General features: G+C 40.4%; 1 protein-coding gene across 5 annotated transcripts in view; it reads left to right on the forward strand.

Annotated features, from left to right (window-relative positions):
• The window catches only part of LOC124285936 (tumor protein D54-like), a 47,627-nt gene extending 35,177 nt beyond the window's left edge, over positions 1 to 12,450 (forward strand). For 3 of the 5 annotated variants that reach the window (XM_046722223.1, XM_046722222.1, XM_046722219.1), the window contains 5 exons: positions 2,824 to 2,883; positions 4,639 to 4,740; positions 6,467 to 6,527; positions 10,403 to 10,438; positions 12,172 to 12,450. In XM_046722223.1, the coding sequence (XP_046578179.1) occupies positions 2,824 to 2,883; positions 4,639 to 4,740; positions 6,467 to 6,527; positions 10,403 to 10,438; positions 12,172 to 12,300 (388 nt within the window). In that variant the 3' untranslated portion in view covers positions 12,301 to 12,450. The remainder of the gene's footprint in view (positions 1 to 2,823; positions 2,884 to 4,638; positions 4,741 to 6,466; positions 6,528 to 10,402; positions 10,439 to 12,171) is intronic. The other 2 variants (XM_046722220.1, XM_046722221.1) reach the window with 2 other exon arrangements.
• The last annotated feature ends 249 nt before the right edge of the window (positions 12,451 to 12,699 follow it).

A 12,699-nucleotide genomic window follows, 5' to 3' on the forward strand; every position in this document is an offset into this window, starting at 1 on the left:
ATGAGCAATGTTGAGTATATCATGTCCTTGTTGAATTTTAAAAGAATAGTGCTTGGAAAATGCATCGTGAAATACAGTTTATTTGGAAGTATGTTTCTTTTTTAACTTATCCTCTGAACTATCCCTCCTGTTTACTACAGATGTGAGTATTTGATGCAGAAAAGTGCAAAATTGATTCCATGCGTTTTGACTAATCCTATTTCAGTCATTTGTCAATAATTCTCACTGAACCAGTTACTTGATTTCATGATAAACTGTACATAAGATCAATATCACAATTACGTTTTACGTTGAATGTATGATATTCATAAAACAGTCATAAAATACATTGAACTGTTGTTATCACCGGACTCACTATCACTGTCACACTCCAACAAGGTACACGTCAGGGGAGGTAACTCTGTATTCTATGTGCAGTAAAATATCTACATTTGAGAAATACATTAATAGTGGATCATACTTCCACATTAGTCAGCCATTTGTTTATATATTGGTATTGTCCGAATCAATGTCTACATAACTGTTTGAGGGAGTGTTTGTTTGCCTTTGACATTGTCTACATGTCTGTTGATCCTTTGCTTTATGGGTGTATGTCAGGACTCATGGCCTGCCCATTGCCTTTTAGTGATTTGTAGCTGCAGGATGAAGACAGGTGTAGAATGTGCAGTTGTAGTTCTTGAAAGACATGTGGACCAGCATAGCACACAAAGGGGCAACTATTGCAGCCAGTATGTGGTCTCTGTAGCACTGGCCAGTTACATTTTTGTAGTTGCATTCTGGCAGTCACTGTGATCCTACCCATATTACAACATACCCAACCCCAAATGTGTTTTATTACCAACATGAACATTGAATCGAGACATGTGAATCTGGACTGATATTGTTACAGAAATCCAGTTTTTACACTTTAAACTCCAAACTTTTGTGTATTCAGCAGTCTTCCTAGATATTTAAAGTCAGTTTCCAAGGGGAAAAATGTCATCATAGAAAGTATTTCTGTGTCCAAGTGAATGTGCTGATATCACATGCCCCAAAATTGGATCCAACAGCAAATCAAGCTATGCACTTGAGCAACAGAGTGTTACAATTGTCTTCATTGGCTGATGTGCAAACTTGATGGCAGCATCTATATGATCTTCTTTGTGATGCTTGGCAGCTTTTGCAATACATCTAAAAGGGATGTTATTTCTGTTTACCCTACAAATATTACTAGATAGGTAGGTGGCCTGACCACATGGATGTGCTCAGTACATAAGAATCAGGAATGTGTGCATCAGGAACGTGGCAGTGTTTTTCATTTAGGGACAGTTTTGCATGTCATTTTTTGTGTTGTCCCGTTACACTATTTTCATGTTTCAAGTTGAAGGTGAAGCATTTGTGATTGATTATTTCCTTAAATGTTGATGTCTGAAAAGCTGTTACATTGAGTTTTCTTGCCATGAAATGTTTTCAGCCATCAGTGGTAGCGACTGAAGGGCAGGCTTGTGCTATCGAACGTGTAAATTGGAAGGACATTTCCTCTAACAGTGACCATACATGGAGCCACTATGTGTAAAGTCACTTCTTCTGCAGTATTTTTGTTTCAGTTTTCAAAATTTGTCAACAGGACTAAAGTGCAAATTTACACACTGTTTTCTATGTTTTTAATACAATATTTGCATTAATGATATTACAATAGCCTACATTTTAAGAGAGTATATGTTCCATTTTTTTATATATATTTCTAAGTTTGACCATAATTTGACATTTGCACTTTGATCTCCACTATTAACTTCAAAAGTACAGAATTTCATTTAATTTTCAGCGGAAGTGGTGGAGTAATGACCACAAGAGGATTGCCGATACTAAGCCATTGTTCAATGTGAATGAAATTGGTACTTGTTTAGTATGTAGTGAGGCTCTGTTTCGTCTGTTTCTTAAGAAATTGTATTATTTGGCCTTGATTTGACCTTTACACTTTGAACATGCTCTTTAGTTCTCTCACAATGCATTTCCTTACTCTCTAAACAGACCAGACCTGGGCCCCCTTATAAGTCTATGTTAAAGTATGGGAGTTACGATCATCTTAGCGCTACGATCGCTTTGAGGAACGGGGCCCAGGCCACCAAACCAGTGAAGCTGTAACATGCTTGTTTCCACCAATGATGACACCTGTTCAGGAGGTTCAAAATTTCAGTATGGCTGCCACAGCATTCATATTTAAGACATCATTTATGGACATCCATTAATCAACAATTTTCTATTAATAATGGAATGACATTTTTTACATGGGTAGTTAGTAGTGGGGCTCAATATGTTCAGTTTTTGTTATGTGATATTTTGAATATATGACCTTGCTCTTCAAATCTGTTATCAGGTCTATTTGCTCTGAAAACTACTTCTCTCAAGTGACAGACTGAGAAAGCTGAACTTTGGCATATTTGTCCTTTGATGATGATGTCATAGTTTGTTCAAATTGAGAATTTTGTTTCTGTTGAAGACATGAATAAAAGCTGTTCCTAGCACGTTGGTGCTGCACTTATTTTATTGTGACTGTTCCACCTCATAGTTTACTGAAGGCAATAAAAGCTGTTCCTAGCACGTTGGTGCTGCACTTATTTTATTGTGACTGTTCCACCTCATAGTTTACTGAAGGCAATAAAAGCTGTTCCTAGCACGTTGGTGCTGCACTTATTTTATTGTGACAGTTCCACCTCAGTTTACTGAAGGCAATTTTGCAACTAGTGGCAGTGCGATGAACAAATTTCTGATTGTCACTTTTTGACTAACGTTTTCCAAATCAATGATGAGTTGTCTTTATCAAGTGTGTCACTGTTATTGCAGGTATCAGAAAACAAATGAAAAGCTTCATCAAATAAATGACAAGATAGTACAGTCTTCAGCGTGAGTAACTAATGCTGAAATTATCCCTGCTTTCTCCTCTTTCCTGTATCTCTAGACTTTGTGGGGCTGTGGATTCTGTGAAGGGTTGTGTCTGTCCAAAGAAAGAAAAGCAGTCCAACTTGCTCACATTACATTAATTTTGTATCAAGTTTAGAAACTTGATAGAAGAAATGTGTCTGTACTTGGTTATATGTTAGAACAACCCTCCTCCTTTATCCCTGCCAGAAAGGGGCATATACATAACATATTGGTGGGTCCTTCCTCACATTGCCTGTTTGATCTGTGGAGGTCATGTTTGGATGATGACAGTAATACTGAACTAACTCAAACCAGGCAGGTGTTATCTTGGAGTTAGACGTGCATGATCTTTGAAATAAGCTGGACAATGAATGGCTTCATTCGGAAATAGATCTATGACTTAGTTTGCACAATGTATTTCTGATACCAATGATAAAACTGATAGAATAAATTGTCAAATTTTATGGCGAGGATGCATTCATCTTGGTAAAGTGAAATGTAATATTCAGTGCCATGGTTATGGTCAGGCACAATGCATCTTGTCTTATTATATCTATGACTTTGGCGTCTTCTGTGTCTGTTTTTTTTCCTGCACTATCATCGTAAGTGTATGTATGATACATAAACATGATAAACGGTAAGACATAGGCTGGTTTACGTATGCATTGTCAGCACTGAATACATGACACATTTTGTCTGTAAGCATAACATATAAGTTAGATAGTATAGATTGTGTTCACCTGGATACCTCCGTTTTAACCTTATCGCTCTTTGAAATTAAATTGTTTTAGCATTAGTGTATGTTACACATTGTTTGGGTAAATATTGCACAGCTAAGCATGGTTTGTTTGTTTTTGACGATGTGCATTAGGTTCTGTCTTTATCAAAGCTGTAGTAGTATGGGGTATGTAATTTAACTATTGGGGTGTAGTTTTAACTTTGGCAAATGAGCAGCTTCAATTGAGCCACTGTCTGATGTTCCTGAAGGGTATAACTCCCCTTGTTATGTGTTTTATGACTATGAATTACCAGATACTTGCTTCCTTACTAAAATTAATTAAACATGAATCTAAGTTGGGTCTTGTTCTTCAAGTGTGAAAAAGTCCTGTAGTTCAACATAATCTTAGATAATCTTCTTCCACACATTTATTACTCAGAATATGCGCTTGAAGTTCGCCCCAGTTATTTTACCTCTTAAGTTCTACTCGGGCGGTGGGGTAGCCTAGTGGTTAAAGCGTTCACTCGTCACACCGAAGACCTGGATTTGATTCCCCACATGGGTACAATGTGTGAAGCACATTTCTGCTGTCCCCCGCCGTGATATTGCTGGAATGTTGCTAAAAGCGGCGTAAAACCAAACTCACTCACTCACTCACTTTAGTTCTACTCAAGTTGACCATAGGTCCGAGATCATTTCCTTGATCTAATTAAGTTGACTGGTGTGTAGCTCAAGGTCATGTCTGTAAAGATCTTGTCGTTGAAACCACAGTTCCAACTAGTGTACCATGTAAAATACCATCAGTGAGTACTTGTTAGGTTTCTTGGTATGTGGGTAGACCATGATGATTCTGCTTAAACTGGTTACAGTGTGAATGCCAATGTGGATTTGGCTAATATGGTCTTTAGCTTTTCTAGTATGAGCTTCCCTAGTTTCTGATTCTAAGGTACTTCATTAAAGGTTCTTGAAGAGTCCTGTGTAAGATGGTAAACCCAGATGTTTCCTATGTATTGTTCCAGCTATCAGAAGACTGCAGCTGTAACCAAGACAGTTGGGGAAAAGACATCAGCTGCTTTCTCAAACATTGGTTCTTCAGTGTCCAGGAAAATTGGGGATCTTAGGTGAGTCAGTCTCCTGTAATCTCCTCACTGACCATATTGCTGGAATATTGGAGTGTGGTGTAAACAGTTAACAATGACTTCGGGAGAAAGTCTGAGGATTTATATTTTGTCCTGACAGCAAAACTACAAGATTTATGGGTATAACTGAGGCAGTATTCACAGATTTCACATTTGTGTTGACCAAAGTTTTTTATGTAGTTTTTGATGTACAACACTTAAAATATTGTTCTAAAATACTGTATCCCACAATGTTTGGAAGTGCATTTCTTGAAAAGAATAGAGTATGTCCCATTGCCACAAAGATATAGTATGACCAGAATTTTTTGAGAATTTTAGGAATATGTTTAATTGGATTTCTAGTATATACAACCTTGACCAGCTATCAAGCTATCAGTTAATCCTTTTTCATTAGTTTGTGAAGAGTTATCCCCCTTTGTTTACTTGCTAGCAGACAACATTTTCAGTGATCCTCAGTATTGATGATTTAGAGAAGAGGAAGTTGATTTTAGAGTATTATAACAAGCACATCAGATCAGCTAAAGTTATTTCAAGTAGAACAGGCATTCCTTTGACCACTGTTTATTGTGTTTTGAAAAATATTGCAAATGGATATGGCATTGAGCACAGGTAGGCCCAGAAAATTGACTGTCGGTGACAGGAGGCGGCTTGGTATTCTTGTTTCTAAAAACAAACGAAGGAGTTTAGAAAACTTAAGGCTGGATATGATTGATAGAGGAACTGTGGCTGTCTGTAAGGAGACAATTAGAACTGAGCTGCATGCAATGGGTTGGCAGAAAAGTCGAGGAATTCCATCACCGATCATGAAACCTGAACAAAAGGAGCGAAGGTTGAACTGGTGCTTACAGCATAGAAATTTTAACTGGGACAATGTGATTTTCTCAGATGAAAGTTCTGTGTGGTCGTTTCCTAATACACTGAAATTCTGGACCAAACAAACTGAAAAACCTTTGTATCAGCGCCCAAAGTACAGTCCGAAATTTATCGTGTGGGGTGGCATATCTGTGTTAGGGGCAACGCCCCTCTGTGTATTTGAAGGGAATATGAACAGTGAGTGGTACACCGATATTCTCGAGGGACATTTGCTTCCATCCGCTCACGTGTTCTATGGAAATGTTTGGATTTTCCAGCAAGACAACGACCCAAAACATTGTTCAAAGCATTCACAGGCCTGGTTTCGGACCCAAATTATGACATTATTAGATTGGCCAAGCTACAGTCCTGACCTAAATCCAATAGAAAATGTTTGGGGACTTATGAAGGAAAGTGTCAATAAGCAAATTCTGACAAATATTGCTGAAATGAAAGAAGAGATGGTCCGATATTGGGACAGCATGGACCACGACTTTCTAACTTCTTGGATCAGTAGTATGCCCCGCCGCATTGAAGCCTGCATTGCTGCACATGGTGACTTGACAAAATACTAACTGTTCACCTGTCTTTGAATCTGGAGTTATTGTTCTGCTAATATTCACATTTAATACGTGAGTAATTAGTGAAAAAAATATAAAAATTACAATCTTAAATTCTCAATAATTTCTGGTTGTACTGTATGTGGCTGCATTAAATAACCCTGTGACGTATAGGTGAAGTTTGCATTCCTGACTCAGTATTATTCATGAAATTTCATAAAAATAGTAAGTACATTCCAATAAATGTATATCTATAAGCAAGGTGGTAATTTCTTTTGACACAATATGTATTTCAGGAATTCTTCAACATTCAAGTCCCTTGAAGAGAGTGTTGGACATACCTATGCCAGTGTCAAGGTGAGAGTAAATATTGTCTTTACTCCACCTGTTCATGCTGTATCTGTAGGTGGGAGAATGAGTGGGGGAATGGGGGTGGTGTAAGGCAATGGTGGTGGCCCTAGCAAGAAGAATTAAGATAGCAATGCAAATAAAAAATTAGTGTGTGGGGCATGTTGAAGAATAGCATAGCATAGGGATGGTGTGTCAAGTGAGGGATGTTGTGTGAGGTCAGGGTGTTGTAAGGGATGTTGTGTGGGGCCAGGGTGATGTAAGGGATGTTGTGTGGGGTCAGGGTGTTGTAAGGGATGTTGTGTGGGGCCAGGGTGTTGTAAGGGATGTTGTGTGGGGCCAGGGTGTTGTAAGGGATGTTGTGTGGGGCCAGGGTGTTGTAAGGGATGTTGTGTGGGGTCAGGGTGTTGTAAGGGATGTTGTGTGGGGCCAGGGTGTTGTAAGGGATGTTGTGTGAGGTCAGTGTTGTAAGGGATGTTGTGTGGGGTCTGGGTGGTGTAAGGGATGTTGTGTGGGGCCAGGGTGTTGTAAGGGATGTTGTGTGAGGTCAGTGTTGTAAGGGATGTTGTGTGGGGCCAGGGTGATGTAAGGGATGTTGTGTGGGGCCAGGGTGTTGTAAGGGATGTTGTGTGGGGCCAGGGTGTTGTAAGGGATGTTGTGTGGGGTCAGGGTGGTGTAATGGATGTTGTGTGAGGTCAGTGTTGTAAGGGATGTTGTGTGGGGCCAGGGTGTTGTAAGGGATGTTGTGTGGGGTCAGTGTTGTAAGGGATGTTGTGTGGGGCCAGGGTGATGTAAGGGATGTTGTGTGAGAACAGTGTTGTAAGGGATGTTGTGTGGGGTCAGGGTGTTGTAAGGGATGTTGTGTTGGGCCAGGGTGTTGTAAGGGATGTTGTGTGGGGTCAGTGTTGTAAGGGATGTTGTGTGGGGCCAGGGTGGTGTAAGGGATGTTGTGTGAGGAGTCAGTGTTGTAAAGGGATGTTGTGTGGGGCCAGGGTGATGTAAGGGATGTTGTGTGAGGTCAGTCCAGGGTGTTGTAAGGGATGTTGTGTGGGGTCAGGGTGTTGTAAGGGATGTTGTGAGGAGCCAGGGTTGTAAGGGATGTTGTGTGTGTGGGCCAGGGTGTTGTAAGGGATGTTGTGTGGGCCAGGGCCAGGGTGTGTAAAGGGATGTTGTGTGTTGTGGGATGTTGTGGGGTCAGGGGTGTTGTAAAGGGATGTTGTGTGGGGCCAGGGTGTTGTAAGGGATGTTGTGTGGGGGCCAGGGTGTTGTAAGGGATGTTGTTGTGTGGGGTGTTGTAGGGTGTTGTAAGGGGCCAGGGTTGTAAGGGATGTTTGTGTGGGGCCAGGGTGTTGTAAGGGATGTTGTGTGGGGTCAGGGTGTTGTAAGGGATGTTGTGTGTGTGTAAGGGATGTTGTGTAGGGAGGTCAGGGTGTTGTAAGGGATGTTGTGTGGGGCCAGGGGTGTTGTATGTTGTGTGAGGGATGTTGTGTGTGGGAGCCAGAGGTGATGTAAGGGATGTTGTGTAAGGGATGTTGTGTGTGGGGCCAGGGTGTTGTAAAGGGATGTTGTGTGGGGTCAGTGTTGTAAGGGGATGTTGTGTTGGAGCCAGAGGTGTTGTAAGAGGATGTGGGGGTCAGCCAGGTGTGTTGTTGTGTGGGGCAGGGTGTTGTAAGGGATGTTGTGTGGGGTCAGGGTGTTGTAGGGATGTTGTGTGGGGAGTCCAGGGTGTTGTAAGGGATGTTGTGTGGGGTCAGGGTGTTGTAAGGGATGTTGTGTGGGGCCAGGGTGGTGTAAGGGATGTTGTGTGGGAGTCCAGTGTTGTGTAAGGGATGTTGTGTTGGAGCCAGGGGTGTTGTGTAAGGGATGTTGTGTAGGAGTCAGAGTATTTGTAAGGGATGTTGTGTGGGTCAGTGTGTTGTAAGGGATGTTGTGTGGGGCCAGGGTTGTTGGGATGTTGTGTAGGGTCCATGTTGTGTGTGTAGGAGCCAGGGTGTTATAAAGGGATGTTGTGTGGGTCCAGGGTGTTGTTATAAGGGATGTTGTGTGGGGAGTCAGGGTGTTGTAAGGGATGTTGTGTTGGAGGTCCAGGTTGTAGGGATGTTGTGTGTTGTAAAGGGATGTTGTGTAGGGTCAGGGTGTTGTAAGGGATGTTGTGTGGGGTCCAGGGATGTTGTGTAAGGGATGTTGTGTGGGGCCAGGGTGTTGTAAGGGGATGTTGTGTTGGGCCAGGGTGTTGTAAGGGATGTTGTGTGGGGCCAGGGTGGTGTAAGGGATGTTGTGTGGGGCCAGGGTGTTGTAAGGGATGTTGTGTGGGGCCAGGGTGGTGTAAGGGATGTTGTGTGGGGCCAGGGTGTTGTAAGGGATGTTGTGTGGGGTCAGGGTGTTGTAAGGGTGATGTTGTGTGGGGTCAGGGTGTTGTAAGGGATGTTGTGTGTGGGCCAGGGTGGTGTAAGGGATGTTGTGTGGGGCCAAGCCAGGGTGTTGTGTGGGATGTTGTGTGTGGGCCAGGGTGGTGTAAGGGATGGTGTGGGGCCAGGTGTGTTGTGTGGGAGCCAGGGTGGTGTAAAGGGATGTTGTGTGGGGCCAGGGTGTTGTAAGGGATGTTGTGTGGGGCCAGAGTGGTGTAAGGGATGTTTTGTTTGGCCAGAGTGTTGTAAGGGATGTTGTGTGGGGTCAGGGTGTTGTAAGGGATGTTGTGTGGGGCCAGGGTGTTGTAAGGGATGTTGTGTTGGGCAAGGGTGTTGTAAGGGATGTTGTGTGGGGTCAGGGTGCTGCAAGAGGTGGTGTGTGAGGCCAGGGTGTTGAGTGTACATTGTCTTCTCAAGTATAATGTTTTTCCTTTTTTTTTTTGTACAATGCACATATATTTAAAGTGTGAACTCATTAAACATGTAGTGCAATAATAGTAATATGCTATATGTATAAACAACGTTTATACCCCTCAGGGGTCATGGGGTCATATCCACAGGGTTAGTCATACTCCTGGTGCTACATTATTAAAACCTTGTCAACTGTGTACATCAGTGTGATTTCAAATGGCTTTCACGTCTCCTTGGGAGTGTACAACCTAAACAGCCCATAAGAAAATAGAAGGTTTTGAATTTAATTGTTTTTACTAAGACATGATAAAAAGCAATAATGTTAAATGTGTTTTGAGTATTTAATGGTCAAGTGGTGTTTTACATTTGATTGTGTTTGAATGCATCAGTTATCAGCATGTACGTCAGTGGTATGTCAAACTAACCAAGTAACCATCACCATGCTTTCATAACATAGTAGTATGAGGCCTCCTCTAAAACTTGGGCTACATAATGTGTTAACCCAGATACCAGTAATAGTTTCTTCAACCATAAGCTAACAACACATAAAAGTCTTCATGACTAGCATGTCTCCTACATACCACTGAATTTGGTTTCTTAATTTCTTAAGACACGTCTCCCTTTTGAAACATAATGAAATAGTAGCACAAGTATCATGTTTTAACAATCATCTCTGACAATGCACTGGGAGCAATGGGGCTCAAGTTTTTGGTTTTAAAAATACAAATACTTTTCAACAGTAAAGTTAAGATGGCCCAATAAAGTAGACTGACACAGCAAACGATTCCTCAATCTCCATGTGGCATGTCTTCAAGGGCAGTAGCAGCAGCAACAGCTGGATGTTGGGAGCACTCAGTGTTACTGGGTAGCATCACACTTACAGCTCTTCTTGGGCATTTGTAACAGCGCAGTACATACCACATTAAAGACCATAAGCAAGAAATTTTTATGGTATCATGTCTCTCAAAGAAGAATGTTGACTGAGGTTTATGGACAAGTCTGCCTTTTCAAAGGCCATTTTATTACAGAGAAGATCCTGTAGTATAGTTTATGAATCTGTTCTAGACATCCCGTTCAATAGAAAATTTAAAGGATCGCTTGGTGAGTGTATATGTTGTAGCTTCTAGATTTAAGTGCACAGTTTCCATCGTTTGTCGGCACAATTTAACCAGATCAAGATTAATCTTAGTGCTCCTCAGAGGGACACCTTGCTGTGGATGCTGTGTCCAGAGTCTGGTTGCTACAGCTAACAGTAACTTAATTTCATCAGCATGTTCATATACATCTAGCCATAGATTCCAGTTTTGCATGATTGTTGTTCTAATGGATGTCATGAATATCTTTGGACTCGGTGTGTCACTGTGTTTTTAGATTGTTTCTTAAAAAACAATGCACCGACAAATCACCTAGCACTTTTATAAAACTGAGCATGTGTCATGAATATATTGTGATACATGTGTATTCCTTTTGCGTTCAGTTGACTCCACATCCATACACTATGGAAATGTAGAACCATTTGCTATGTAGCAGCAAATAACAGGTAGTTGTCAGTTAATAGTTACCCCTGAAATGTGTTTATTAGGGGTGTTTAAAATGGACTTAATTGTATAAGTTCAAGATGTCTTTTATAAATCAGATCTTTTAGACCAAACAATATTCCTTCACCAAATTTGGCACAGATAGTTTCAGTTGTAAACTGGTGCTTTTTGATAGCTTGGAATTTAAAAAGAGAATTATTTTGACTTAAACAGTAAGACTGAAATGAGTCCAGAGAACATCAGAGTATGATTCATTTCCAGAATATATCTCATAACCTGTTATGTTGTGATGACACCCAGTCAAGGCGATTTAATAGATAATCAAGATCTATGTTGTAATAAAATATTTCCTTCCTTGTAATGTTCTTAATTCACTTGAGCATGTTCGTTAGGAATATGAAAATGGTACACATGCTTTGCAGATCTTGCAATTGCCTGAAATCAGCATGACAGGCACTATGTTGACTGTCTGTCAGTTTCTTTGCGTAACACATTTATTGGACTAAGCAGTCCAGCCAAAATATAACTCCAAGACAAGTTTTATGCATTCTTGTCTTCATTTCATTATATATGCAAAGGAACCAAATATTTTTGAACATGTATCTATGACTGTGGCATGTAATTGGATATAATATCTTTAGATATTTATTAAGTTAATGATATGTGTAAATGATATCAGGAATAGCATCATTCTGTCATCTTTATCTATCCTAGCAATCATTGATGTTTATACTTAGGAAAAGGTACGAAGCATATCCTGTATTTTGAATCACTCAAAAAATCTTTTTATGTCATATAATTAGGTATAAAATCTGATGATATTTATTCAGTTAATGATATGCGTAAATATTGTCATGAATAGCTTGAGCCTTTCTTCTGTACCAGGCCTAGTTTTTTTAATTGATGTTTATTCTTAGAAAATGTACGCAAAACATCCTATGCACTGTGTTACATGAAGTGGAAATTAATATAAATTTTAAAAAATAAATAAAAAATATAACCCCAGAATTCAAGTCGAGTTTGGGTGGAAAGTGAACCTTTATAGTCAGTTAACTACCTTGCCTAATGGATTGGGGAATAAAGCTGTGTGACTTGATGGACTTGTTTCCCAGCTTGGGAAATTGTTCACAGTCATACGCATGGAATATTGGTAAGGACGATGTTTATTAACAAAGCTTCATTATTTATTTATCTGTTATAATTATTAAGAATTTGAAAATAAGTTGCAATCAAATATGTCTGGCAGTGGGTGCTGCACTCATGAAAGCAAGTATGATTTGTCAGTGACTGTTTCAGGCCCGTGTATCTGGCAGTCGCTCCAGCACCAGTGTTGATGAGCAGCTGAGTGAGTCAGCTGGGGATGATGATGCTGTCCAGTCCCCCACAACTCCTGGGAGCCTCCCAGAGGAGAAGGTGCCCCTCTGAGCGACACTGTGTCATACATCCCTACACTTGGCATCTTCAAGATTCTAGCTATGATAACCCACTTTACCACAGCAAACACATGGTGTTTATGTTTAATCTATAATGAGACAATATCAAGCTCAGTTTTCAAAACTGAATAAACTTTGGAAAGAATAAGAGTGCTCATAATTAACGCGTTTTCAGAGTTGCAGACCAAAGTACAATACAGTTCCCCTTCCTCCCAGATATCCCAAAATCAAGAAGTAACAGCATTAAATAATTGTATATTTCTGAAATAGGATGATTGTTATATTATATTTTTGTCTTTAACACCTATTGCTTTGGATTTCTTATAGATGCAGAATATGCAATTAAAAGAAGATGCTGTTACATTAAATGTGTCCAACTTAAAAGTAGGTG

Source organism: Haliotis rubra, unplaced genomic scaffold (assembly GCF_003918875.1).
Source record: "Haliotis rubra isolate DU_JTF1 unplaced genomic scaffold, ASM391887v1 Scf370, whole genome shotgun sequence".
In the NCBI taxonomy this organism is placed as follows: Eukaryota; Metazoa; Mollusca; class Gastropoda; order Lepetellida; family Haliotidae; genus Haliotis; species Haliotis rubra.